General features: G+C 42.1%; 1 protein-coding gene across 4 annotated transcripts in view; it reads left to right on the top strand.

The window, feature by feature from the left end:
- Positions 1-911: 911 nt before the first annotated feature.
- LOC139547551 (protein furry homolog) overlaps positions 912-26,716 on the top strand; it is a 236,771-nt gene continuing 210,966 nt past the window's right edge. For 2 of the 4 annotated variants that reach the window (XM_071356437.1, XM_071356435.1), the window contains exon 1: positions 21,872-22,283. In XM_071356437.1, coding sequence (XP_071212538.1) covers positions 22,103-22,283 — 181 coding nt within the window. In that variant the 5' untranslated portion in view covers positions 21,872-22,102. Of the gene's footprint in view, positions 1,043-21,870; positions 22,284-26,716 lie in introns of those variants that run through there. The other 2 variants (XM_071356440.1, XM_071356436.1) reach the window with 2 other exon arrangements.

The raw sequence follows: 26,716 nt of genomic DNA, 5'->3' as shown, positions 1-26,716 counted from the left end.
GTTAGGTTAGATTACTGTTGGTTATTACTGCATTGTCGGAACTAGAAGCACAAGCATTTCGCTACACTCGCATTAACATCTGCTAACCATGTGTATGTGACTAATAAAATTTGATTTGATTTGATTTGAATATTTATGTAAATGTGATATTTCAGTTTTATATTTTTTCAAAATTAGCAAACATGTCTAAAAACCTGCTCTGTTGTTATGGGATATTGTGTATAGATTGATGAGGGGGAAAAACAAGTAAAAAAAGTGGCTGCTAAATAGCATATATTAATAACAGCATTATTCACAGATAAATTAGCGTCTTAAAGGTACAATCTGCAGTATTTACAGCTGTTCATGGACATTTCAATATACATTATCCTTGATATATGAATAATACATCATTATTCATTATTCTTGAAGAGGTCTTGGTGCAGGCAGACCTTCCCCATTGCAAAACAGAAAACACAGAATCTGTTAGCCTACAGGAGTTACTGGTCTGGAGTAGAAGGTAGGTACAGTCATAAAATAATATTGCAAAGCATGGCCAATTTCTCCTGATTTTTTCCCATAATCTTTTCCATGTTTCAGTTTACAAATCTAACTCTTTAAGTTAAAGCACATCAGCAGTCATATTGTCACCAAGTATTTTCTGGAAAAAGTAAGTGATCATGCTTTTAAATATTTGGGCTGCTATTCTCTGATTCCAGGTATCCTCTCCTGCCATTGTGCCCTTGAGCAAGGCACTTGACCCCTTAAAAACGGCACCCCATACAGGAGACCGACGGCGACTGCTCTATTCTATTCTATAATATTCTATTCTCCAGAAACAAACTTCTGCCGTTCATTATTCATCATCACTTCTCTCGATGAGTCTGTGGTTGCTAGGGGTGGAACCTGTCTCTGTGCTTTAATAGTGCAGGGAGCAGTGTCGATGGAGAAGGCATCTGAGAGAGAGAGGGAGAGAGCGCGAGCGAGCAAGTGCAGTTCGACAACATGTTTGGCAAGGAGATGGACTAAGAACAGAACCAATGAGCACCTGACACAGTTACAGGTATTTAACATTCTTTCATAAGCACATTTCTTTATGTACGACATTATCCTTTAGATCATTGTTTTTTTAAGGATATTTTTGGGGTAAAAAAATACTAAAATCGCTAGGAATTCTGCAAAAATGTGTTTACTTTAGGAAATCTGTATTCAAGTATTCCCACAAATAAAAAATAGACATATCCTACGGGCACAGACGTCAGTTCAATGCCTATTCCACGTAGGTTTAATGTAATTTCATTGAAATGATGCGGAAACAACGTTGAATCAAGCAGTGCCCAGTGGAATGTGACTGTGTCTCAATGTAATCAAGGTATGAAAGGGTTCCTATTTTTAAATACATTCTCTTTTTGGGCTTACTTGCCCCCGAACATTCGCTCCGTCAAAAATCGAGTTACTTACCCCTGCTTTATACAGTCAGTCATATGATACCGCATGGAAATAGACACAAGATAAATTATTCAAGCTCCTGCAGAACACAAGATTACATAAGGACTTAGTTTATTGTACTTTATCAATATGATAACCAACAGAAAAAACCTTTGAGTAGAAGTTTGTCTAATGGGGATGAGATGATATTGGTTATGTTGAAATGCTTGCATTATTAATTTGTCATTGCGCATAACACATTATTTTAACCCATTTGAAGGAAATGCTTGAAGTGGGCGATGTTGGCAAGGACTTTTAAACAGCAAGCGCGTGGGTGTATGTTTTTCTTTCAACGTGCTCCAACAATGTTGCTCTCGGTGGAGTGTTGGGGTATTTTAGTTAGGATATTCTTTGCCATGATTGTAGGGCTGGTTGACAGTCTGCAGTACAGTATATGCCATCAATAAGGATGCTATTACTTGCTATTCCTCTTCAAAAGACGTCAACCTATTTGGATTATTTATTTAAGAATCTATTTGAAAAATTTGTTTTATGCTTTTACAAATTACAAAGCGCTTAGTTGTAGGCCTAGTCTGTAAAATATTTGACATCAAATAAGCAATAAGGCTGGGGGTGTGGTATGGCCAATATACCACAGTTAAAGCACTCTTCACACTCTATGCAAACAGAGATGGTCCGTGTAGGCCGCTACACACTTTACGCAAATTACTCAAAAGCAGCATAATTTTTTATGCTGGAAACAGCCCTTAGACGTGGTATATTTGCCATATACCACAAACCCCTGAGGTGCCTTATTGCTATAATAAACAGGTTATCAACGTACTTAGAACAGTAAACAAGTAGTTTTGCTTCATACCCTTGGTTTATTTTCTGATATACCACGGCTTTCAGCCAATCAGCATCCAGGAGCCAAACGACCCGGTTTATATTAGGCTATATTTTCTGATTACAATCAACTTTTTAACTTAAAGCAGGTGCATTGTAGGCTATACAATGTAGGCTATATCTTTCACACACACACACACACACACACACACACACACACACACACACACACACACACACACACACACACACACACACACACACACACACACACACACACACACACACACACACACACACACACACACACACACACACACACACAATAACAATAACAATGGTTTCATGAACTGACAGCCCATTCATTATTATTATTTTGAAAACAAAAAGGCAGGATAAAACTGGTTGAATCAACATTGTTTCCAGATCATAAAAAAAAAAAAAAAAGATCTATGTGATGATGTTAAATCAACGTGGAAAACTGATTAGATTTGCATAAAGTCATACACATATTTTTTTTCATCGAACTTTCAACCTAAATCCAATGACAGCTTATTTACTTATTATTATTTCATGTTCAATTCACATTAGTTGACAACTCAACCAAATGTAAATCAAAACTAGACGTTGAACTAACGTCTGTGCCCAGTGGGTAATGCTTTCCATCCAGCAGCAAGACTTTCAAATTCTCACATTTGACTTTCTTTATTTAAGAACTGGCATGGTGTAACCTATTTTGATATCTTGAAATATGAACGCAAACATTTTTAAATGTCGTTTTACGATAAGATGTTTGCATAATTGATATCCTGATCCATTTAGGAAAATTCAGTTGGTGGTTGAAACGGTGTCTTTTAGACTACGAGAAGAAACAACCCTACAGCCTTGTGTAGATCTTAAAATATGAGGAGACCCTCCTTTCCATTTGGCAGGCTGTATGGAATATTAGCCATATTGCTTACACATACTGTATCCAGTTCTCCTAAATCTACAGAAGTGTCTAGGGGGTAGGGGCTAGGGAGTGTTTATGGACAATGACTACCTTGCCAAAATACCCTCAAGCCCTTACCTGTAAAAAAGGGTGAAATAAATAGTGTGCTATATTGTTCAGAGCCTCTGAAACCTATTCAATCCATCAATCCATAATGACCTTTGGTGTCACTTGATATGGCTGTCGCCCACTGGTGTCCGTAGGTCGACTGTCCAATTTAAGCCAACAGGTGATTTCCCTTTCCTTTCCAAAATGGAAGACAATAGCTGTGTAAGAATACCAATTCTAACATACTGTATACTACATTCTTAATGAGTATATACTACATACTATTAGTTCATTTTAGTATACTGTAAACGAACAGTAGTATCCTTTCAGTTGAGCGTACTAGCGCTTCACCTGTCTACCGGAAGTTGATGCTGTTGCTATGCAACTATGCAACAAATTACTAGCTAGACTTCGGGGGCCAGAGAGGGCTAGGAGTGCACTCCGGGCATTCGTAAATTTAGAGGGTTGTCAGATTGTCCGTTAGTAAATTCAGAGAGTTTCGCTCCCGGAGCGTTCAGAGCCCACACTGGAAGCTCTGGCCGAGGAGTAGGTTTGATATGAGCGTTTTTACCTCACAATAGCAGTCAAGCACCCAAGCTAACTGGCTAGCTACTTCCAGACACAAATGAGCAAATGAGAGAACACCTCATTCTGAACATTTTACTTACCCTAGCAGAGCTGGTTAGGCAGTTTTCATGTTATCCAGAGTGTTGGTGACTGTGCTGCTGGTAACAATTTAATTACGCTTTTTTGCCAACGTTTACTTCACCGTCCACATTCAACGGGTGTTGAGCATTCGTAAATTCATCAGTTTATTCTTTGCACTTGCTCAGTCAGACGAGAGTGCTCTGAAATTGGAGTAGATAGTCAGAGAAAATTTATGAACACACCCTAACCACTATACTACTTAGTTAAGCTATGAATGACGTGAATAATCATGTCAATAAACGTTGGGTAGTTAGTTAGATAGCATAAAGTAAATATACTGGCAAGTTTGATGTATTAGTAACCAACTAACGTTACAGTAGGTAGCTAACATACCCGGTACAAACTCCTGTAATGATATGCTATGCGGTTCGTAAGAATAGCGTAGCTAACAAAATGTCAGCCAACATAATCTGTAACGTAATTTATTTGAAAAGTCATTACTGAATTACTTTGCTCAACATTTTCTAAACATTTGTCCTAATTAGTTGTAGCAACGAATTTGTATCCGCTCTCGTCAGACTTCCGCTGCATATTTTCCGCCATTTTCTTCAAATCTGAAAATGTTGTGAAGCCACACCCATTTTCTGAAGAATTGCATTATGGCCCTAAAAGTACGGAAATATTGTCCATTGCTTGTATACTTCGTATTTTGTCGAATGTAGTACGACATCCGGGAACTTTTGGCATACTAACTATATCCACACTATGGCTAATAAGCATACTATATACTCAATTTACGTCACAAATAGTACGGTTAGTGAGGTTAGTATGAGTATTCGAACACAGCTAGTGAGTGCTTGTTAACCATATCAATACTCAATACAAATCAAAACAGTAACCTGACTGTAACTGGATAGGTGGATCGTGCTGCTCGGTGGCGAGGGCTGAGATTATGTTTTGTCATCTCAATTGCCTAAAGTGGCTCCATCCCCTCAATAATTTCAATTAGATTCCTCTGTACGTATCCTTTGATGGGCGTATCTCAATAGTCTAAAGTTCCTTCCTCATCTCCTTGTCTCCTTTCCTGCACTGGTGTAAATGTTCTGGACAGGTGAGAGCAAGGTCCTCTTGGTAGGCTTCAAACATATTTACAGTACCAGTCAAAGGTTTGGACACACCTACTCATTCAAGGGTTTTTCTTTATTTTTACTGACAGCTTTGCACACTCTTGGCATTCTCTCAACCAGCTTCATGAGGTAGTCACCTGGAATGCATTTCAATTAACAGGTGTAATTTGTGGAATTTCTTTCTTTCTTAATACGTTTGAGCCAATCAGTTGTGTTGTGACTAGGTAAAGGTGGTATACAGAAGATAGGCCTATTTGGTAAAAGACCAAGTCCATATTATGGCAAGAACAGCTCAAATAAGCAAAGAGAAATGACAGTCCATCATTACTTTAAGACATGAATGTCAGTCAATGCGGAACATTTCAAGAACTTTGAAAGTTTCTAGAAGTGCAGTCACAAAAACCATCAAGCGCTATGATGAAACTGGCTCTCATGAGGACCGGCACAGGAATGGATGACCCAGAGTTACCTCTGCTGCAGAGGATACGTTTATTAGAGTTACCAGCCTCAGAAATTGCAGCCCAAATAAATGCTTCACAGAGTTCAAGTAACAGACACATCTCAACAAAAGAAGACTGTGTGAATCAGGCCTTCATGGGCGAATTTCTGAAAAGAAACTAATACTAAAGGACACCAATAATAAGAAGAGACTTGCCTGGGCCAAGAAACACGAGCAATGGACATTAGACCGTTGGAAATATGTCCTTTGGGCCCTTTGTGTCCAAATTTGAGATTTTTCGTTCCAACCGCCCTGTCTTTGCGAGACGCAGAGTAGGTGAACGGATGATCTCCGCATGTGTGGTTTCCACTGTGAAGCATGGAGGAGGAGGTAGCTTGGCTACCATAGAATTCCACAGCGATACACCATCACATCTGGTTTCGGCTTAGTGGGACTATCATTTGTTTTTCAACAGGACAATGACCCAAAACACACCTCCAGGCTGTGTAAGGAGAGTGATGGAGTGCTACATCAGATGACCTGGCCTCCACAATGACCCGACCTCAACCCAACTGAGATGGTTTGGGATGAGTCGGACAGCAGAGTGAATGCAAAAGCAGCCAACAAGTGCTCAGCATATGTGGGAACTCCTTCAAGACTGTTGAAAAAGCATTCCTCATGAAGCTGGTTGAGAGAATGCCAAGAGTGTGCAAAGCTGTCATCAAGGCAAAGGGTGGCTACAAAATTTATTGTTAACAAACTATAGTTTTGGCAAGTCGGAAAGGACATCTACTTGGTGCATGATACAAGTAATTTTTCCAACAATTGTTTACAGACAGATTACTTCACTTAATCACAATTCCAGTGGGTCAGAAGTTTGCATACACGAAGTTGGCTTTAGAAGCTTCTGATAGGCTAATTGACGTAATTTTAGTCAATTAGAAGTGTACCTGTGGATGTATTTCAAGGCCTACCTTCAAACTCAGTGCCTCCGCTTGACATCAAGGGAAAATAAAAATAAATCAGCCAAGACCTCAGAAAATAGTAGACCTCCACGAGTCTGGTTCATCCTTGGGAGCAATATCCAAACACCTGAAGGTACCACATTCATCTGTACAAACAATAGTATGCAAGTATAAACACCATGGGACCACGCAGCCGTGATACCGCTCTAGAAGGAGACACATTCTGTTTCCTAGAGATTAAAGTACTTTGGTGATCAATCCCAGAACAACAGCAAAGGCCCTTGTGAAGATGCTGGAGGAAACGGGTACAAAATGATCTATATCCACAGTAAAACGAGTCCTATATTGACATAACCTGAAGGCCGCTCAGCAAGGAAGAAGCCACAGCTCCAAAACCGCCATAAAAAAGCCAGACTACGGATTGCAACTGCACATGGGGACAAAGATTGTACTTTTTGGAGAAATGTCCTCTGGTCTGATGAAACAAAAATAGAACTGTTTGGCCATAATGACCATCGTTATGTTTGGAGGAAAAAGGAGGAGGCTTTACAAGCCGAAGAACACCATCCCATCCATGAAGCATGGGGGTGGCAGCATCATGTTGTGGGGGTGCTTTGCTGCAGGAGGGACTGGTGCACTTAATAGAAAACACAAAATAGATGGCATCATGAGGAAAGGAAAATTATGTGGATATATTGAAGCAACATCTCAAGACATCAGTCAGGAAGTTAAAGCTTGGTCGCAAATGGGTCTTCCAAATGAACAATGACCCCAAGCATACTTCCAAAGTTGTGGCAAAATGGCTTAAGGACAACAAAGTCAAGGTATTGGAGTGGCCATCACAAAGCCCTGACCTCAATTCTATAGAAAGTACTGAAAAAGTGTGTGCGAGCAAGGAGGCCTACAAACCTGACTCAGTTACACCAGCTCTGTCAGGAGGAATAGTCCAAAATTCACCCAACTTATTGTGGGAAACTTGTGGAAGGCTACCGAAACGTTTGACCCAAGTTAAACAATTTAAAGGCAATGCTACCAAATACTAATGGAGTGCATGTAAACTTCTGACCCACTGGGAATGTGATGAAAGAAATAAAAGCTTAAAATAAAGTGGTGATCCTAACTGACCTAAAGACAGGGAATCTTTACTAGGATTAAATCTCAGGAATTGTGAAAAACTGAGTTTAAATATCTTTGGCTAAGGTGTCTTTGGCTAAGGTGTATGTAAACTGTATATGATTCCATATGTGTTATTTCACAGTTTTGATGTCTAAACTATTTTTCTACAATGTAGAAAATAGAAAAACCTTGGAATGTGAAGAGAGTAGTACACAGCATTGTACCAGATCTTCAGTTTCTTGGCAATTTCTCGCATGGAATACCCTTAATTTCTCAGAACAAGTATAGAGTCACAAGTTTCAGAAGAAAGTACTTTGTTTCTGGCCATTTTGAGCCTGTAATCGAACCCACAAATGCTGATGCTCCAGATATTCAACTTGTCTAAAGAAAGCCAGTTTTATTGCTTCGTTAATTAGCACAACAATTTTCAGCTGTGCTAACAATTACAAAAGTGTTTTCTAATGATCAATTAGCCTTTTAAAATTCTAAACTTGGATTAGCTAACACAACGTGCCGTTGGAACACAAGAGTGATGGTTGCTGATAATGGGCCTCTATACGACTATGTAGATATTCCATAAAAAATCAACCATTTCCAGCAACAATAGTCATTTACAACATTAACAATGTCTACACTGTATTTCTGATCAATTTGATGTTATTTTAATGGACAAAAAATGTGCTTTTCTTTCAAAGGACATTTCCATGTGACCCCAAACGTTTGATCGGTAGTGTACATACATACACATATAAATACATACATACACACATAAATACAAACATATACACATACATACATACATGCATATAAATACATACATATATATACACATCTTTTAAAAAATGTTGTTTTTTTAAAATTACTTTCTAACCCTACCACCCCTTCCTTAAACTAGTGACTGGTACTGTAGATAAAGATCTTGTGTTTTCACATTAATAAAGGAAAGGAGATTAGGAGAAGAAGCCACTTTTCACTATTGAGATGCAGCCACAGTGTCTAGTGTGTGAAGCCCCTGGCTGATAATAGATAGGTAACATCGGGACAGGTGGACAGGTGTGCTGTGAGGGCCTCTATGCAGCCAGTGAATGGTACTATTGTCTGATAACCCTGCTGAGAGAGAACATTGCCAGGTAGTAGGGAACAATCTGTTTAATAATTACTTGCTTCATCTTGGGTAAGGCCTGTTTCAGTGATCAGCTGTGCCCAGTATTTGTTTAATAAGTTATTGGTTTTCCTTGTAGCCTAGTTGCAAGGCTATCATGTTAGGAATGTAAATGCTACTGTGAAGTATTATTATAATTTTTTTAAATGTAACCTTTGTTTAACTGTGTATGACAAGTATACTGTACATAAGCAGGTATAACAGTCCAATCAGCCATACGGTCAGTCAGTCAGTTAGTTAATCAGTGAGTTTGTCTGTCCGTTCATTTGTTCGTTAGTTCATTCATTCACTCGTTCGTTCATGATACAAGTGCTGTTGGTGTGTGCTTTGGAGAGCAGGTGGGCCGGTGGGAGGAGGGAATGGATGTTTCTAGAGCCCCAGGTGAAGTGTCCCCCATCCTAACCTTAAGCATTGGTGCGGAAAATGCTAAACCGACTCAAAATCAGCGTGTAGGGGCAACTTCAACCTACTCCATTTCTAGATGGCATGTGAGTTCATAAGGTCATGGTTTACCAATTTGGGCAGGTAAAACGAGAGTCTTGATGAGCCGCTTGCCTATTAGCTTGTCATCATGGAATGTCTGTCTGTCTTGCATGCGTCACATTCCCCAAGTCCTCCTTTGAAAAACCACTGGAGCAACAGATTAATCAAGACATTCTACATCCAGTAGGAGTCCAGTCATGATCCTGTGTGGCTCAGTTGGTAAGACTGTGTAGGACTAGTTGTGGGGATTTCCCACAGGGATCACAAATACATACTCAAAATATACGCACTGAAAATCTAAGCACTTTGAAATATGTTAAAGTGTCTTCTAAATGGCATACATTAGACATGTTAGTCTCATTAACTTTACCCAATGGTATCTAATGACAAACTTGATATTTCAAATGGGATTACAATGGGACAGTTAGTGTATCATTTTGTCGACTGCTTTGCGCTGACTGGATGTGTTGTGTTTGTCGCACCATTCTCTGTGAAGTTAGTTGACCTTATATGAGCTTGTACTAACATTAGCTCGATATTAATTATTCACCAGGCTAGCTGCTTGTGCTACTGCTGCTCCCCATGGAAACAGCTTGAACAGGGCTTTATGTGTCTGAAGGAGTTGGTTTCGCTGACCATACTGAAGCGTGCTCTGTTTTGCCATTCTGTCAGAGCCACTCCGTCAGAGAGAAATTGTTGTGTTGTCTGCCTGGCATTATATATTACACTTAATTTGTACACTAGAGAGCACTACAATTTGGGTCATGGGTCACTGGTGACATACAGTATATACAGTGCATTTGGAAAGTATTCAGACCCCTTGACTTTTTCCACATTTTGTTATGTTACAGCCTTATTCTAAAATTGATTCAATCGTTTTTCCCCCTCCATTTTCACACAATACCCCATAATGACAAAGCAAAAACAGGTTTTTAAAAATGTTTGCAAATATATAAAAAATTTAAAGCTGAAATATCTCATTTACATAAGTATTCAGGCCCTTTACTCAGTACTTTGTGAAGAACCTTGGCAGCAAGCCTTGAGTCTTCTTGGGTATGACGCTACAAGCTTTGGCACACCTGTATTTGGGGAGTTTTTCCCCATTCTTCTCTGCAGATCATCTCAAAATCTGTCAGGTTGGATGGGGAGAGTCGCTGCTCAGCTATTTTCAGGTCTCTCCAGAGATGTTCGATTTTGTTCAGTCCGGGCTCTGACGTGCCATTCAAGGACATTCAGAGACTTGTCCCGAAGCCACTCCTGTGTTGTTTTGGGGACCAGATAATCTTGTTTCTCATGGTCTGAGAGTCCTTTAGGTGCCTTTTGGCCAACTCCAAGCAGGCTTTCATGTGCCTTTTACTGAGGAGTGGCTTCCGTCTGGCCACTCTACGATAAAGGCCTGATTGGTGGAGTGCCACAGAGATAGTTGTCCTTCTCTGTACCACACGTGGACTCCAATCAAGTTGTAGAAACATCTCAAGGATGACCAATGGAAACAGGATGCACCTGAGCTCAATTTCAAGTCTCATAGTAAAGGGTCTGAATACTTATGCAAATAAGGTATTCAATTTTAGAATAAGGCTGTAACGTAACAATATGTGGAAAAGGGAAAGGGTCTGAATACTTTCCGAATGCACTGTACACTCGGTGATCAGTTCCAGTATTTCAGAAACGGCTGGATTCCTGGGCTTTTCACGCACGACAGTGTATTGGGTTTTCCCGAAAATGATGTGAAAAAAAACAACAACATCCGGTCAACGTTATACTTGCGGGCGAAAACAGCTCATTGATTAGAGAGCTTGAAGTAGCATGGCAAGAATCGTGCAAGCTAACAGGCGGCCCACAAACAGGCAAATAATGGCGCAGTGCAACAGTGGTGTGCAGAATGGCATCTCGGAATGCACAACTATTGCAGCAGACGACCACACCGCGTTCCACTCCCATCAGCTAAAAACAAGAAGAAGAGGCTCCAGTAGACACGCAATCAAATCAAATCAAAAATGTTATATAGCCCTTACATCAGCTGATATCTCAAAGTGCTGTACAGAAACCCAGCCTAAAACCCCAAACAGCAAGCAATGCAGGTGTAGAAGCACGGTGGCTAGGAAAAACTCCCTAGAAAGGCCAAAACCTAGGAAGAAACCTAGAGAGGAACCAGGCTATGAGGGGTGGCCAGTCCTCTTCTGGCTGTGCCGGGTGGAGATTATAGCAGAACATGGCCAAGATGTTAAAATGTTCATAGATGACCAGCATGGTCAAATAATAATAATCACAATAGTTGTCGAGGGTGCAGCAAGTCAGCACTTCAGGAGTAAATGTCAGTTGGCTTTTCATAGCTGATCATTAAGAGTATCTCTACCGCTCCTGCGGTCTCTAGAGAGTTGAAAACAGCAGGTCTGGGACAGGTAGCACGTCCGGTGAACAGGTCAGGGTTCCATAGCCGCAGGCAGAACAGTTGAAACTGGAGCAGCAGCACGGCCAGGTGGACTGGGGACAGCAAGGAGTCATCAGGCCAGGTAGTCCTGAGGCATGGTCCTAGGGCTCAGGTCCTCCGAGAGAGAGAAAGAGAGAAAGAGTGAATTAGAGAGAGCATACTTAAATTCACACAGGATACCGGATAAGACAGGAGAAGTACTCCAGATATAACAAACTGACCCTAGCCCCCCGACATAAACTACTGCAGCATAAATACTGGAGGCTGAGACAGGAGGGGTCAGGAGACACTGTGGCCCCATCCGATGATACCCCCAATCAACACTGGACTATTGAGGAGTGGAAAAACATTGCCTGGTCCAAGGAATCCCGGTTTCTGTTGCGTCATGCTGATGGCAGAGTAAGTATTTTACGTAAGCTGCATGAGTCCACCAGGAAGTGGGATGCACAGGGTTGGATAGAGAGCATACTGTTCTTGCCTAGCCCAGCTTCTAGACAGAGATTGTACAGTATACCTTGTGAGTTATTTGCCGACCCGTACCTGTGCCTGTTTGGCGATGATGTTCCCATGACAGAGGTAATATCCATGGACGGTTCTGATAAGGTTGTTTTCTGCATTGCTGAGCAGTGCCCAGGAAAGAATTACATCCAAGATAAGATCTTGTTACCATTTATATAATGAATATGAATTCAGAGGGCTAAAATGATTAAATATTAAACATACAAAAAAATGTTGAGTCAGAATCAAAAATAGTCATTTTTACAGTATCTCTATTGATGCTGTGCAAACAGGAATGTGGCCATGATGACAATACAGGGTTCTTTGGAGCTTTTTTCCTCTCCACTTGTTTGACAGTTGAGGGCGCTCTAGCACCATAGCAGAATGCATGCTCTACATTTACATGACTTGATTGTAGAGGTTGTGCTGGTTTTAGGCTTAAGTCAGCCGAACCAGTCAACAGAACTCACTGCATTTATGTCAACAGAACTTACTTCAGTAATCACTCTGTTCAAAACCAATTAAGGTACCTACGCTAATGCATTCCAGGTGACTACCTCATGAAGCTGGAAGAGAGAATGACAAGAGTGTGCAAAGCTGTCATCAAGGCAAAGGGTGGCTATTTGAAGAATCTCAAATATAGCACATGTTTCTATTTGTTTTACACTTTTTTGGTAACTACATGATTCCATATGTTTTATTTCATAGTTCTGATGTCTTCACTATTATTCTACAATGTAGAAAATAGTAAACATTTAGAAAAACCCTTGAATAAGTACTGTAGGTGTACTAAAACTTATGAACGGTAGTGTAACTCACAGCAATGTGTTGTGAGTGATATATCAAAACCTACCTTCAGGATACAGTTCAGGTTGACATCATGCCACATGACATATTTCTGTTGTTTTCTTAATAATATCTTAAATGATAGTCTAAACCATTTGGATGGTTGTTTTCCAGAATGCCTGAAGCAAACTGAAAATGTAGGTGCCTTCAAAAACATTTTTACACAGACAGTTAGTAACAGAGGGGGAGACAGGCAAGTGGGAGTACAGTGGAAAGGGTAAACGTGGGGCTTGAACCACAGTCTACGGCGAGGAGTAGTATATGACTATGTGTGAGCATTACCGCTTGACCACAGGCTCTACTCAAATTATTTTCAATTTTGGCTTACCTGGGTCCCTAGTTGGTTCCTTGAAGGAGCATACATCAAATCAAACCAAGTTTTATTGGTCACATACACGTGTTTAGCAGATGTTATTGCGGGTGTAGCGAAATGCTTGTGCTTCTAGTTTCAACAGTGCAGCAATATCTAACGAGTAATATCTAACAATTTCACAACATATACCCAATACACACAAATCTAAGTAAAGAATGGAATTAAGAATATATAAATATATGGACGAGCAATGTCAGAGCGGAAGAGGCTAAGATACAGAATAGTATAGAATACAGTACATACATATGAGATGAGTAATGCAAGATATGTAAACATTATTAAAGTGGCATTATTAAAGTGACTAGTGTTCTATTTATTAATGAAGAAATCCAACCGGTGGAACTCCTGTCGCGGTGCTGTGCTCCTCATATCAATATGTAAATATCAGCGACGCGCAGGTTGCGGCGACTGCAACTATGACTCTCTTAAGTTAAGGGGGGAAATGATTTCAAGTCTGTGAATATAGGCAGCAGCCTCTCTGTGCTGGTGATGGCTATTTAACAGTCTGATGGCCTTGAGAAAGAAGCTGTTTTTCAGGCTCTGTGTCCCAGCTTTGATGCACTTGTACTGACCTTGCCTTCTGGATGATAGCGGGGTGAACAGGCAGAGGCTCGGGTGGTTGTTGTCCTTGATCTTTTTGGCCTTCCTGTAACATCGGGTGCTGTAGGTGTCCTGGAGGGCAGGTCGTTTTCCCCCGGTGATGTGTTGTGCGGACCTCACCACCCTCTGGGGAGCCCTGCGGTTGTGGGGGCGTTGCAGTTGCCGTACCAGGCGGTGATACAGCGTGACAGGATGCTCTCAATTGTGCATCTGTAAAAGTTGGTGAGGGTTTTAGGTGACAAGGCACATTTATTCAGCCTCCTGTTGCGCCTTCTTCACCACACTGCCTGTGTGGGTGGACCATTTCAGTTTGTCAGTGATGTGTACGCCGAGTAACTTAAAATGATCCACCTTCTCCACTGCTGTCCCGTCGATGTGGATAGGGTGATGCTCCCTCTGCTGTTTCCTGAGGTCCACGATCATCTCATTTGTTTTGTTGACGTTGAGTGTGAGGTTATTTTCCTGGCACCACACTCCTAGAGCCCTCACCTCCTCACTGTAAGCTGTCTCGTCGTTGGTGGTAATCAAGCCTACTACTGTTGTGTCGTCTGCAGACTTGATGATTGAGTTGGAGGCATACATGGCCACGCAGTCGTGTGTGAACAGGGAGTACAGGAGGGAGCTGAGTACGCACCCTTGTGGGGCCCCAGTGTTGAGGATCAGCGAAGTGGAGGTGTTGTTTCCTACCTTCACCACTTGGGGTCGGCCAGTCAGGAAGTCCAGGACCCAATTGCACAGGGCGAGGTTCAGACCCAGGGCCTCAAATTTAATGATGAGCTTGGAGGGTACTATGGTGTTGAATTCTGAGCTGTAGTCAATGAACAGCATTCTTACAAAGGTATTCCTTTTGTCCAGATGGGATAGTGCATATTGTGAAGTGTGATGGCAATTGCATCATCTGTGGACCTATTGAGGCGGTAAGCAAATTGAAGTAGGTCTAGGGTGACAGGTAAGATGGAGGTGATATGATCCTTGACTAGTCTCTCAAAGCACTTAACGATGACAGAGGTGAGTACTACTGGGTGATAGTAATTTATTTCAGTTACCTTTGCATTCTTAGGTACAGGAACAATGGTGGACATCTTGAAGCATGTGGGGACAGCAAACTGGGATAGGGAGAGATTGAATATGTCTGTTAACACACCAGCCAGCTGGTCTGCGCATGCTCTGAGGACGCGGCTAGGGATGCCTTCTGGTCCGGCAGTCTTGCGAGGGTTAACACATTTAAATGTCTTACTCACATCGGCCACGGAGAAGGAGAGCCCACAGTCCTTGGTAGCGGGCCGCGTTTGTGGCACTGTATTATCCTCAAAGGGGGCTAAGAACGTGTTAAGCTTGTCTGGAAGCAAGACATTGGTGTCCTGGTTTTGGCTGGCTGGTTTTCCTTTTATTGTCTGTGATTGTCTGTAGATCCAGCCACATACATCTAATGTCTGAGCCGTTGAATTGCGACGCCACTTTGTCTCTATACTGACGTTTTGCCTGTTTGATTGCCTTGCGAAGGGGATGACTACTCTTTTTGAATTCTTCCATATTCCCAGTCATCTTGCCATGTTTCAGTGCGGTGGTTCATGCTTTCAGTTTTTCGCGAATGCTGCCATCTATCCACAGTTTCTGGTTAGGGTAGGTTTTAATAGTCACAGTGGGTACAACATCTCCTATACACTTCCTGATCAACTCAGTTACCGTTTCAGTGAATTCTTCAATATTATTCTCGCAAGCTACCCGGAACATTTGTTTACCTTTTGCTAATACAGGCCAATTGACAAATGTTTCACTAGTTGAGGCCTCTCTCAATCGCTGCTCTTGTAATTTTATCTCAACATGTTCACCAAATACGTTTTAAGAAATTTTAAGCTCATTTATTGCATTCTAAACAATTTAAAAACTCAAAAAATGCTATTTGGAGAGCAGAAAAAACAAAAAGGACACCAGCCATTATCACATTGGTTGCTGTAGCTTCATTCACCTCACTCGATCTACAGGTACTTAGCCTATTCGCTATACAATTACCCGCTACACATTCTCACATTAACTCAGCACCGGGATTAAAAACTATAATTTAATACGTACGGAGGGATTGTCACGGCCGTCGTAAGGAGGAGACCAAGGCGCAGTGTGATAAGCGTACATTCTTCTTTATTTAAAGAATGAACACTGAACCAAACAAACAAAATAACAAAACGAACCGTGAAGCTAATATGGCCACAAAACCAAAAGGGAAAATGGCAACCTAAATATGATCCCCAATCAGAGACAACGATAAACAGCTGCCTCTGATTGTGAACCAATTCAGGCCACCATAGACATACATATGCCTAGACTTACCAACACCCCTAGACATACAAAAAACCCTAGACAATACAAAACAAGCATATCCACCCTTGTCACACCCTGACCAAAATAATAAAGAAAACATAGATAACTAAGGTCAGGGTGTGACAGGAATCTGTTGGCAGAAAAAAATTGTATTAGCAAACGGTAAACAAATTTTTTCTTTAACCAGTTAGGCCAGTTGAGAACAAGTTCTCATTTACAACTGCGACCTGGCCAATATAAAGCCAAGCAGTGCGACAAAAACAACAACACAGAGTTACACATAAACAAACGTACAGTCAATAACACAAAAGAAAATAAAAATTGAAAAATAGATGTACAGTGTGTGCAAATGTAGAAGAGTAGGGAGGAAAGGCAATAAAAAGGCCATAGCGGTGAAAATAATTACAATTTAGCATTAATACTGGAGTGATAGATGTGCAGATGATGATGTGCAAGTAGAGATTCTGGAGTGCAAAAGAGCAAGAGGATAAGTAACAATATGGGGATGAGGTGGTTGGGTGTGCTATTTAGAGATGGGCTGTGTACAGGTGTAATGATCGGTAAGCTCCTCTGACAGCTGATGATTAAAGTTAGAGAGGGAGATACAAGTCTCCAGCTTCAGTGATTTTTTGCAATTCGTTCCAGTCATTGGCAGCAGAGAACAGGAAGGAAAGGCGGCCAAAGGAAGGGTTGGCTTTGGGGATGACCAGTGAAATATACCTGCTGGAGCACGTGCTACGGGTGGGTGTTTCTATGGTGACCAGTGAGCTGAGATAAGGCGGGGCTTAACCTAGCAAAGACTTATAGATTAACTGGAGCCAGTGGGTTTGGCGACGGATATGTATTGAGGGCCAGCCATTGAGAGCATACAGGTCGCAGTGGTGGGTAGTACATGGGGCTTTGGTGACAAAACGGATGGCACTGTGGTAGACTACATGCAGTTTGCTGAGTAGAGTGTTGGAGGCTATTTTGTAAATGACATCGCCGAAGTCAAGGATCGATAGGATAGTCAGTTTTACGAGGGTATGTTTGCCAGCATGAGTGAAGGAGGCTTTGTTGCGAAATAGGAAGCCGATTCTAGATTTAATTTTGGATTGGAGATGATTAATGTGAGTCTGGAAGGAGAGTTTACAGTCTAACCAGACACCTAGGTATTTGTAGTTGTCCACATATTTTAGGTCAGAACCGTCCAGAGTAGTGATGCTAGTCGGGCGGGAGGGTGCGGGCAGCCATCGGTTGAAGAGCATGTACTTAGTTTTACTTGCATTTAAAAGCAGTTGGAGGCCATGGAAGGAGTGTTGTATGGCGTTGAAGTTCATTTGGAGGTTTGTAGGCACAGTGTCCAATGAAAGGCCAGATGTATACAGAATGGTGTCGCCTGCATAGAGCTTGATCAGAGAATTACCAGCAGCAAGAGCAACATCATATATATATACAGAGAAAAGAGTCGGCCTGAGAATTGAACCCTGTGGCACCCCCATTGAGACTGCTGGAGGTCTGGACAACAGGCCCCCTGATCTGACACACTGAACTCTATCTGAGAAGAAGTTGGTGAACCAGGCGAGGCAGTCATTTGAGAAGCCAAGGCTATTGAGTCTGCCGATAAGAATGCGGTGATTGACAGAGTCGAAAGCCTTGGCCAGGTCGATGAAGACGGCTGCACAGTACTGTCTTTTATCAATGGCGGTTATGATATTGTTTAGGACCTTGAGCGTGGCTGAGGTGCACCCATGACCAGCTCGGACACCAGATTGCATAGTGGAGAAGGTACGGTGGGATTCAAAATTGTCGGTGATCTGTTTATTAACTTGGCTTTCGAAGATTTTAGAAAGGAAGGGCAGGATTTCGGGTTTTCAAATCAGTTGATTCAGAAAGTGAATTGAAATTAAATGTATGAATTGAATGGTTTTCTATTAGGATTTTTCTGTTCATGAATCTAATTTCCAATTCACTTCCTGAATTGAAAACTGAACTGACCGCAACAGCAGTGAAACACTCTCAGATGGATAACAGTAGTTTGGGGCGACGGCCCAAATGGCACCTTATTCATAGGGAATAGGGTACCGTTTGGGATGAAGTTTGGATTTCAGGAGTGTCCTAACAGGTCTTTACTGTAAACATGTCAGTGTTGTGGTTATCACACTGCCTGGCCCCAGGAGGTACTGTTCCTAAAGCTTCCTGCTTATTTGAAAATACAAACATTGACATGGGGTAGAATAAACAAGATAGGGGACAATTATTCTTTGAGATACAGTGTTTGTATCAGTCTTGAAATGTTTAAAATACCAGAGATAGATACCGAAATGTAATAACCTCAACAGGAGTATTTGTGGAAAGTTAGTGGACAGTAGAAAAACAGAGGCACTTGCACACAGATAGAGATCAGTGGGAGTTCTGTGTGTGTGTGTGTGTGTGTGTGTGTGTGTGTGTGTGTGTGTGTGTGTGTGTGTGTGTGTGTGTGTGTGTGTGTGTGTGTGTGTGTGTGTGTGTGTGTGTGTGTGTGTGTGTGTGTGTGTGTGTGGGGGGGTGGGTATGTGCGTGTCTTAGTGATTGGTTTGACTCATAACCCGTGTTCTCCAGGGTGCGGTTATATCCTCGTTGTGAGCCGCTTGAATAAAGAGAAAACAATGCCTAAAAAAATCCATAAATGTATCATTCTAAGTCATATCTATAGGCTACATTGAGGTTTTTTATCTGCCATTAGTGCGTACGCCTAAGCTTTCGGGCCTAACTATATGTGCGCCGACTGAAACCTGGCACATTGGACGCTATTCTGTTTCTCAACACTGCTGCAAAAGAAAGGAAGTCAAAGTAGGCCATTATAGCCTCAAAATGTAATTGTTCAATAAATTAAATGGCAAAGTAGCCTAATTGTACAGTGCATTTTCAAAAAAGCATGCGCAATGTGGGATTTATTTTTTGTATTTTTTTACAAGGTGTATATTTTGGCTATTATTTGAATTTTTTTGTTTCAGCCAAACACTAGGCCACTGTTCAATAGGCCTTCATTTTACAGTAGGGTAGCACTCCAGGAACAAAGTTGGGCAGCCATGCATTCAGCTGTCCTCTAAATATAGAACTATGCAAAAAGGCATTACAGGTATTGGATATGGGAAAGTATACTTCAAATATTTGAACTCAACACACCTCTCAGCTTGTTGGGCTAACAGAAAAGTGTGAACAGGTGTCTTAACCTGCATCCCAAATGGCTCTCTATTCCCTTTTATAGTGCACTACTTTTGACCAGTGTCCATAGGGCTTTGGTCAAAAGTGTTCGCATTAGTTTCAAAAGTGGCTGAAGATATCAAATCTCTCACATAACTATGAAATAGGGCATTATTGGCAAATGTGAACAAACGTATTATGAGCTATGCACCGCATCCCAAATGGGATCCTCTTCCCTATACATTAATAGTGCATTACTTTTGACCAGGGCCCATAGGGCGTACTGAGCTTCATCAGTTATGTTGTTTTTCTTTGCTCTGTTCTGTCATTGACTCTAATCAGAGAGCCTGGATCTTAGAGGACTTTTTCAAAAGTAGGTCAGAGGCCTAACGAGGTAAACTGTCAGCTACAGGAGTGGCATTAGGCAACGGTGGTGGTGAATGTATAGTAGGCCCTATGTCTGATTACTTATTTTACAGGTTTGCTCTAAGCACACGTTTTTCCTAAGGTTACCTGTTTTCCTGACAGCTTGATGGAAGTCAAGGTGGAGAAGGGGAAGTGCGATGAGGGGGTGGTGTTTCGTTCTGCTCGGATCTATGTTGTATTTCGGTTCACTACGATTATACTGTCTGGTAGAAAACAATTGAGCTAATTGTTTTTCAGCCTGTGTATATAGGCTACTTCCTGAGTTAGAGCTGTTGTAATTATATTGACATAGTTTATATTTGTATAATTACTGTATATCTAACATGTGTTATTTTGAAGAAAAGAGCATAATGAGCCTGTTCAGATATACTCAATTCAGGTGCTTTTATGAATTGTCTCTCTGTATCCTGTTCGACTTAGTTAATTTCTGTTTGTTCAGTTTCGAGAGTACCAATCCACATGTATTTAGGAAACTAATCAGGAGCTACTCCCCTTTTCATTCAATAAACTAATTGGAAAGCAGTTTAGCTGCCCAGGAACAGGGGAGAATGGTCCAGTTGTTCGCTGGCTAAATGTGGTGACTCTTTCAAACAGAAAACGCCTTCAAGTGCATACACAGTATGTTTGTATTACTGATGTAGCCCGACCAGCTTAGGAAAACCTTGTACATGTACAGTAGGTGTGTCCAGTTTACTTGTCTATTGAACAAGATGGATTGAATACACCCTGCTCAGAGAGAACAATGTTTTTATTCATGTCAATTATGCAATATATTTGTTTTACTTGGTGTCTTTAATATTTTAACCATAAACATGTTTACAGTTTTGAAAGTAAAAGTGGTAAAAGTGCGGTAACTGCATTGCATGGTGTTATTTTTTACGCAGTACTAGCCGAATCACTGCAAAATAACTGCAGTGTATTGCATTTGAACTGTTATACTGCACTGTACAGCAGTTATACTGCACTGTAACTGCAATCTTTTTTCGTGAGGGAAATTTACTTAAAACTCTAGAGACATTGTTGTAAATGCTGGGTTGACATGAGACCCTGACCCAAAACTGAACTGGCTGTGGATGTGGCATCTGATGATTGTTTGAAACTGGGTCTTGTGCACGCCACAAGACTGTGTTAGCCCACTGAGCAAAAGCCTAGGTGTTTGCATAAACGTCACACAGCCTCCGTTACACAGGATCAGGATAACGGAGGAAGCAGGGAGAGGCGGAGGTGACTTTCAGGTTGATATGGGGGATGCATTGTCCTGACGACCATGGCGGTATTCATAAAGCGTCTCAGAGTAGGAATGCAGATCTAGGATCCGTTTTTTTATTTTAAATCATATAATGCATAAGATCACATGGACAGGGAAAACCTGATCCTATATCAGCACTCCTACAATGAGATGCTTTATGAATACGGGTCCGGTAATCAACATGAGGAGTAGTCAGCTCGAACGCATTAAACACCAGTGCTGTCATTCTCTCTGGTTCTGAACGCTGCTCACAGCTAGTTAAAACATTTTTGAAATGGGGAGGTTCCTGAAATAGTTCAATAAGAAATGTTAACTTTCAGAGTGGCTGATCAATTAGAGGACCAGTGTTTGTGTGTGTGTGTGTTGTCTTGGGAGAAAGTGCAGACTGCCTCATGCCTGGACTGTGTTAAATGTATGGAGAATGTTTGTTTGGTAACACCTCCTGCACATAAAAGGTTCTGTTGAAGTTGGCAGAGCTCTGCTTGCTTGGCCCTGTTACCTCTCCTTTCACTCCCAAGCTTTGGCTCTGCCCCTTTCTCTCTCTCTCTCTCTCCCTCCCCTCTCTCTCTCTGTCTCTCCCCTCTCTCTCTCTGTCTCTCTCTCTCTCTGTCTCTCTCTGTTATCTTTGCTGAAAAGAGGAGGGGCCAACCATGAAGTAATCAGACACCTGCCCAATTCATGCATGTTACTGTAACTCGCTAAACTGCTCTGACAAGTGCAGGGGTTAACACACACTAGCAGGACTGGAGGCTGGCTGGATGCTCAGCTACATCTCTTTACAGCAACACACGGTTATTCTCCCCAGACGGAGCGCTAGATAACAAACGGTGGGCTGGGAAGGAGGAAAAGGAAGGAGGAGAAAATTCAACAAAAAGCAGAAATACACTGCCCTCGCAGGCTCTCAATGTTGCTCGGACAGAGGTCTTGAACTCTGCGCGGTGGGCTCCTTGCCATTCAATCAGCATGTCTCTAAAGGAGTGGGACGTGGGGGAGAGTGCTGAAGCTGACTGCTCGAAGGGACAGGATGAGGTGGTCATGATTCGCATGGCCAGTCTACATGTGGACCTGTTTCCTGCCAAGGACTTCCAAGGGAAGTTTAAAAAGATGCATCCCAAGAAAAGGCCCACCATTCTGGACCTGGAAAGTAGGTGCTGTTTTGGATGTTTGACGCGCTGGGAAACATCTTGGTGCTGAAGGCTAGGGTTTCATCTGCCAATGTAGTAGTCGGAGGATAAGTCTTGGAACCTGGTTTTAGTGTGGGACCTGTGTAGACTTGATGCCAGAAAACTAATAACAGACTAATTGCAGCTACTCATATCACCACTCTATGAAATACCTCACTCTCCACTTATATTTGTCACGGTTACCTCGAATCTTAGGACTTTTTACTTGAAGATTCATAGAGAAACTTGTGTGCTATGTAGGCTACGGCATATTACTAATTTCAAGTTTTAATGTCACGTGCACACATACAGTGAAATGCCTTTTTTGCAAGCTGTAAACCCAACAATGCAGTAATCAGGATCAATGTAGTACTAAAAATAACAACAGGTAAAACAAAAACAAGAAATTAAAATAAGAAGAACACGAGAAAGGAAGTAAGCTATATTCAGGGTCAGTTCCAATACCATATTTACAATGTGCAGGGATAGTGGAGTGATAGAGGTAGATATGTATAGGGGTAAGGTGACTAGGCATCATGATATACGATAAACAGAGTAACAGCAGTGTATATGAAGATTATATGTGAGTATGTGTGGGTGAGAAAATTAAGCGTGTGTGTGTGTTGGAGTGTCAGTGAGTGTGCATAGAGACGGTGCAAAAATTTAATTCAAGGGTCAACTCAGATAGTCCGTGTAGACATTTTGTTAGCAGCCTTATGGCTTGGGGATAGAAGGTGTTCAGGAGCCTGTTGGTATCAGACTTCATTTTTTGATTTTTGATTTTATTTTATTTCACCTTTATTTAACCAGATAGGCCAGTTGAGAACAAGTTCTCATTTACAACTGCGACCTGGCCAAGATAAAGCAAAGCAGAGCGATAAAAACAACAACACAGAGTTACACATGGGATAAACAAACGTACAGTCAATAACACAATAGAAACATCTATGTACAGTGTGTGCAAATGTAGAAGAGTAGGGAGGAAAGGCAATAAATAGGCCATAGAGGCGAAATAATTACAATTTAGCAATAACACTGGAGTGATAGATGTGCAGATGATGATGTGCAAGTAGAGATACTGGGGTGCAAAAGAGCAACAACAATAAATAACAATATGGGGATGAGGTGGTTGGGTGTGCTATTTAGAGATGGGCTGTGTACAGGTGCAATGATCGGTAAGCTCCTCTGACAGCTGATGATTAAAGTTAAAGAGGGAGATACAAGTCTCCAGCTTCAGAGATTTTTTGCAATTCGTTCCAGTCATTGGCAGCAGAGAACAGGAAGGAAAGGCGGCCAAAGAAGGTGTTGGCTTTGGGGATGACCAGTGAAATATACCCGCTGGAGCGTGTGCTACGGGTGGTTGTTGCTATTGTGACCAGTGAGCTGAGATAAGACGGGCTTTACCAAGCAAATACTTATAGATGAACTGGAGCCAGTGGGTTTGGCAACGAATATGTACCGAGGGCCAGCCAACAAGTGCATGCAGGTCGTAGTGGTGGGTAGTAAATGGAGCTTTGGTGACAAAACGGATGGCACTGTGATAGACTACATCCAGTTTGCTGCGTAGAGTGTTGGAGGCTATTTTGTAAATGACATCGCCAAAGTCAAGGATCGGTAGGATAGTCAGTTTTACGGGGGTATGTTTGCCAGCATGAGTGAAGGAGGCTTTGTTGCGAAATAGTAAGCCGATTCTAGATTTAATTTTGGATTTGAGATGCTGAATGTGAGTCTGGAAGGAGAGTTTACAGTCTAACCAGACACCTAGGTATTTGTAGTTGTCCACATATTCTAAGTCAGAACCGTCCAGAGTAGTGATGCTAGTCGGGCAGGAGGGTGCAGGCAGCAATCGGTTGAAGAGCATGCACTTAGTTTTACTTGCATTTAATATCAGTTGCAGGCCATGGAAGGAGTGTTGTATGGCGTTGAAGTTCGTTTGGAGATTTGTAGGCACAGTGTCCAAAGAAGGGCCAGATGTATACAGAACGGTGTCGTCTGCGTAGAGGTGGATCAGAGAATCACTAGCAGCAAGAGCGACATCATTGATATATACAGAGAAAAGAGTCGGCCCGAGAATTGAACCCTGTGGCACCCCCATTGAGACTGCAAGAGGTCTGGACAACAGGCCCTCCGATTTGACACACTGAACTCTGAGAAGAAGTTGGTGAACCAGGCGAGGCAGTCATTTGAGAAACCACGGCTGTTGAGTCTGCCGATAAGAATGCGGTGATTGACAGAGTCAAAAGCCTTGGCCAGGTCGATGAAGACGGCTGCACAGTACTGTCTTTTATCGATGCGGTTATGATATCGTTTAGGACCTTGAGCGTGGCTGAGGTGCACCCATGACCAGCTCTGAAACCAGATTGCATAGTGGAGAAGGTACGGTGGGATTCAAAATGGTCGGTGATCTGTTTGTTAACTTGGTTTTCGAAGATTTTAGAAAGGCAGCCCAGGATGGATATAGGTCTATAACAGTTTGGTCTAGAGTGTCTCCCCCTTGCCACCTATACCGTGGCATCTTTCCAATCTTTGGGGATCTCAGTTGATACGAAAGAGAGGTTGAATAGGCTAGTAATAGGGGTTGCGACAATTTTGGCGGATAATTTTAGAAAGAGAGGGTCCAGATTGTCTAAACCAGCTGATTTGTAGGGATCCAGATTTTGCAGCTTTTTCAGAACGTCAGCTGTCTGAATTTGGGTGAAGGAGAAGCGGGGGGGCTTGGGCAAGTTTCTGCGGGAGGTGCAAAACTGTTGGTCGGGAAGGGGTAGCCAGGTTGAAAGCATGGCCAGCCATAGAAAAATGCTTATTGAAATTATCGATTATCGTAGATTTATCGTTGGTGACAGTGTTTCCTAGCCTCAGTGCAGTGGGCAGCTGGGAGGAGGTGCTCTTATTTTCCATGGACTTGTCAGTGTTCCAAAACCTTATGGAATTAGTGCTACAGGATGCAAATTTCTTTTTGAAAAAAGCTAGCCTTAGCTTTCCTAACTGACTGTGTATATTGGTTCCTGACTTCCCTGAAAAATTGCATATCTTATTATTCGATGCTAATGCAGTACGTAACAGGATGTTTTTGTGCTGGTCAAGGGCAGTCAAGTCTGGAGTGAACCATGGGCTATATCTGTTCTTAGTTCTACATTTTTTGAATGGAGCATGCTTATTTAGGATGGTGAGGAAAGCACTTTTAAAGAGCAACCAGACATCCTCTACTGACGGGATGAGGACAATGTACATCCAGGATACCCGGGCCAGGTCAATTAGAAAGGCCTGCTCGCTGAAGTGTATAAGGGAGCGTTTGACAGTGATGAGGGGTGGTCGTTTGACCGCGGACCCATTACGGACGCAGGCAATGAGGCAGTGATCGCTGAGATCCTGGTTGAATATAGCAGAGGTGTATTTAGAGGGCAAGTTGGTCAGGATGATACCTATGAGGGTGCCCATGGTTACAGATTTAGGGTTGTACCTGGTAGGTTCCTTGATAATTTGTGTGAGATTGAGGGCATCTAGCTTAGATTGTAGGACGGCCGGGGTATTAAGCATATCCCAGTTTAGGTCACCTAAAAGTACAAACTCTGAATATAGATGGGGGGCAATCAATTCACATATGGTGTCCAGGGCACAGCTGGGGGGTGAGGGGGGTCTATAACAAGCGGCAACGTTGAGAGACTTATTTCTGGAATGGTGGATTTTTAAAAGTAGAAGCTCAAATTGTTTGGCCACAGACCTTGATAGTATGACAGAACTTTGCAGGCTATCTCTGCAGTAGATTGCAACTCCGCCCCCGTTATCAGTTGTAGTTGGGGAAAATGTTGTAGTTGGGGATGGAAATTTCTGAATTTTTGGTGGCCTTCCTAAGCCAGGATTCAGACACGGCTAGGACATCCGGGTTGGCGGAGTGTGCTAAAGCAGTGAATAAAACAAACTAAGGAAGGAGGCTTCTGATGTTAACATGCATGAAACCAAGGCTTTTACAGTTACAAAAGTCAACAAATGAGAGCTCCTGCGGAATGGGAGTGTTGCTGGGGGCTACAGTGCATTGGTTGACCTCTACATCACCAGCGGAACAGAGGAGGAGTAGGATAAGGGTACGACTAAAGGCTATAAGAACTGGTCGTCCAGTGCGTTGGGGACAGAGAATAAAAGGAGCAGATTAATGGGCATGGTAGAATAGATTCAGTGCATAATGTACAGACAAGGGTATGGTAGGATGTGAGTACAGTGGAGGTAAACCTAGGCATTGAGTGACGATGAGAGCGGGTTGCGTCTCTGGAGGCACCAGTTAAGCCAGGTGAGGTCTCCGCATGTGTGGAGGGTGCGACAAAAGAGCTATCTAAGTAAGGCATTTAGGGCAGAGCTGGGGGCTCTACAGTGAAATAAAACAATAATAACTAACCTGAATAGCAGTAGACAACGCATA

Source organism: Salvelinus alpinus, chromosome 21 (genome assembly GCF_045679555.1).
Source record: "Salvelinus alpinus chromosome 21, SLU_Salpinus.1, whole genome shotgun sequence".
Classification (NCBI taxonomy): Eukaryota; Metazoa; Chordata; class Actinopteri; order Salmoniformes; family Salmonidae; genus Salvelinus; species Salvelinus alpinus.
Note: the sequence above shows the minus strand (reverse complement) of the source record. Positions and strands in the feature narration are given on the sequence as shown.